The sequence below is a fragment of the Morone saxatilis genome, unplaced genomic scaffold (assembly GCF_004916995.1).
Source record: "Morone saxatilis isolate NCDOM2014 unplaced genomic scaffold, NCSU_SB_2.0 Contig7, whole genome shotgun sequence".
In the NCBI taxonomy this organism is placed as follows: Eukaryota; Metazoa; Chordata; class Actinopteri; family Moronidae; genus Morone; species Morone saxatilis.
Window position 1 is genome coordinate 14,280,416 of NW_023340246.1, and position 1,291 is coordinate 14,281,706.

At 39.3% G+C, this 1,291-nt stretch overlaps 1 protein-coding gene across 1 annotated transcript in view; it reads right to left on the bottom strand.

Moving 5' to 3' along the window:
- Window positions 1-25: 25 nt before the first annotated feature.
- Window positions 26-1,291, bottom strand: part of rngtt (RNA guanylyltransferase and 5'-phosphatase) — a 77,884-nt gene continuing 76,618 nt past the window's right edge. The window contains exon 16 of the mRNA XM_035678576.1: window positions 26-619. Coding sequence (XP_035534469.1) covers window positions 453-619 — 167 coding nt within the window. The 3' untranslated portion in view covers window positions 26-452. The remainder of the gene's footprint in view (window positions 620-1,291) is intronic.

A 1,291-nucleotide genomic window follows, 5' to 3' on the forward strand; every position in this document is an offset into this window, starting at 1 on the left:
ATTTAAATGCATTCAGACAGCAGAGTGAGCTTTGATGATGTTTACTCTTCCTTCAATACAAATAAGGAACTAGTTGACAAAACATAAACAAGGTCTTCATTGTCAGCCGTTTTTTGTAGCCATAACAAAGTCCCTGTTGATAAATACCAATTAGCTCAGACTTTAAAAAAGATAAATAGGAAAACAAAACAAAAATAAACTAAGCATCATGTTTTCATTTTAATAAGAACACCAGCAATTAAAGCTACAAAGAAGTCTACAAGGTAAATTAATGATGTTGAGGCAGTCAATTAAGGTTTTCTCAAGTCCTTACAAGTACAGGCTGTTAAAGCAAATGTGTGCGGAGGGTAAAAAGCCTTGAAATGTCTGTTTTCTGTCGTGGGGGGTTGATGTGGCTGGTGATGTGGATGTACACTATGACTGGAGAGCAGTCCAGAAAGCCCTGCTGTGGGCTATGGGATGGCCCGGTTGGGTCTTTTTGGAGGGGGAGGGGGCATTAGCTCAGAGTCTGGGTCTGGCGGGTGTTTCCGGTTTTGGGCTTGGACTCCCTGAGAGCAGCGGTCCACGTACTCCAAGAGGATTTCCTTTGTGACGGGCTCCTGGATGCTTTTACACACAGCTGGGGAGAGAAACGACAAACACACAGAAGAAAGGAAGGAAGTTACTAAAGAGATGGTGACAGACTCCTTCAGCATCCTGGAACACAGTCAATTTATATCTTGTTATAACACATTTAATAAAAATAAAAAAATGTAACAGTGTTGACAGCAGCGTGATACTCAACATTAAAGAGTTTGGAGGCTTGTTTTACACACTCAAAACTAAAAATATCAACATTGTACAGAACGGATTGGACAGTGGGTTTGTCTGTTAGCTATGTGTTAGCTATACCATGCTAACTATCTCACTAGCTACAGTACAGTTATTGTTATCATATTATTGTTTGTGGGATTAATGTTGACTATTCTTTCACTGTGGGAAAACTACTTTAATGTTACTGAATCAGACTGCAGGCTAACAATAGTGTGTCTGTATGTAGCCTTAAAATGCATATATAAGACCATTTTGCAGGTTTCTGATTTTCATTATGTGTCAGCTGGAAACATTAAAGACTAACTTTGGCCAGTCTAATAATGCTGCTGACTAGTGGTGACAATATGCTATTTCCTCACCCTGGGCAGCATTAATGTGCCAGGGCACTAAACAATCCCTCCAGGATTTTGCAGGATTTTTGTTGGATTGTAGAGGAAATGTCTGATTTCAGAGCAGTTTTTCAAAAAAAAAAAAAAAA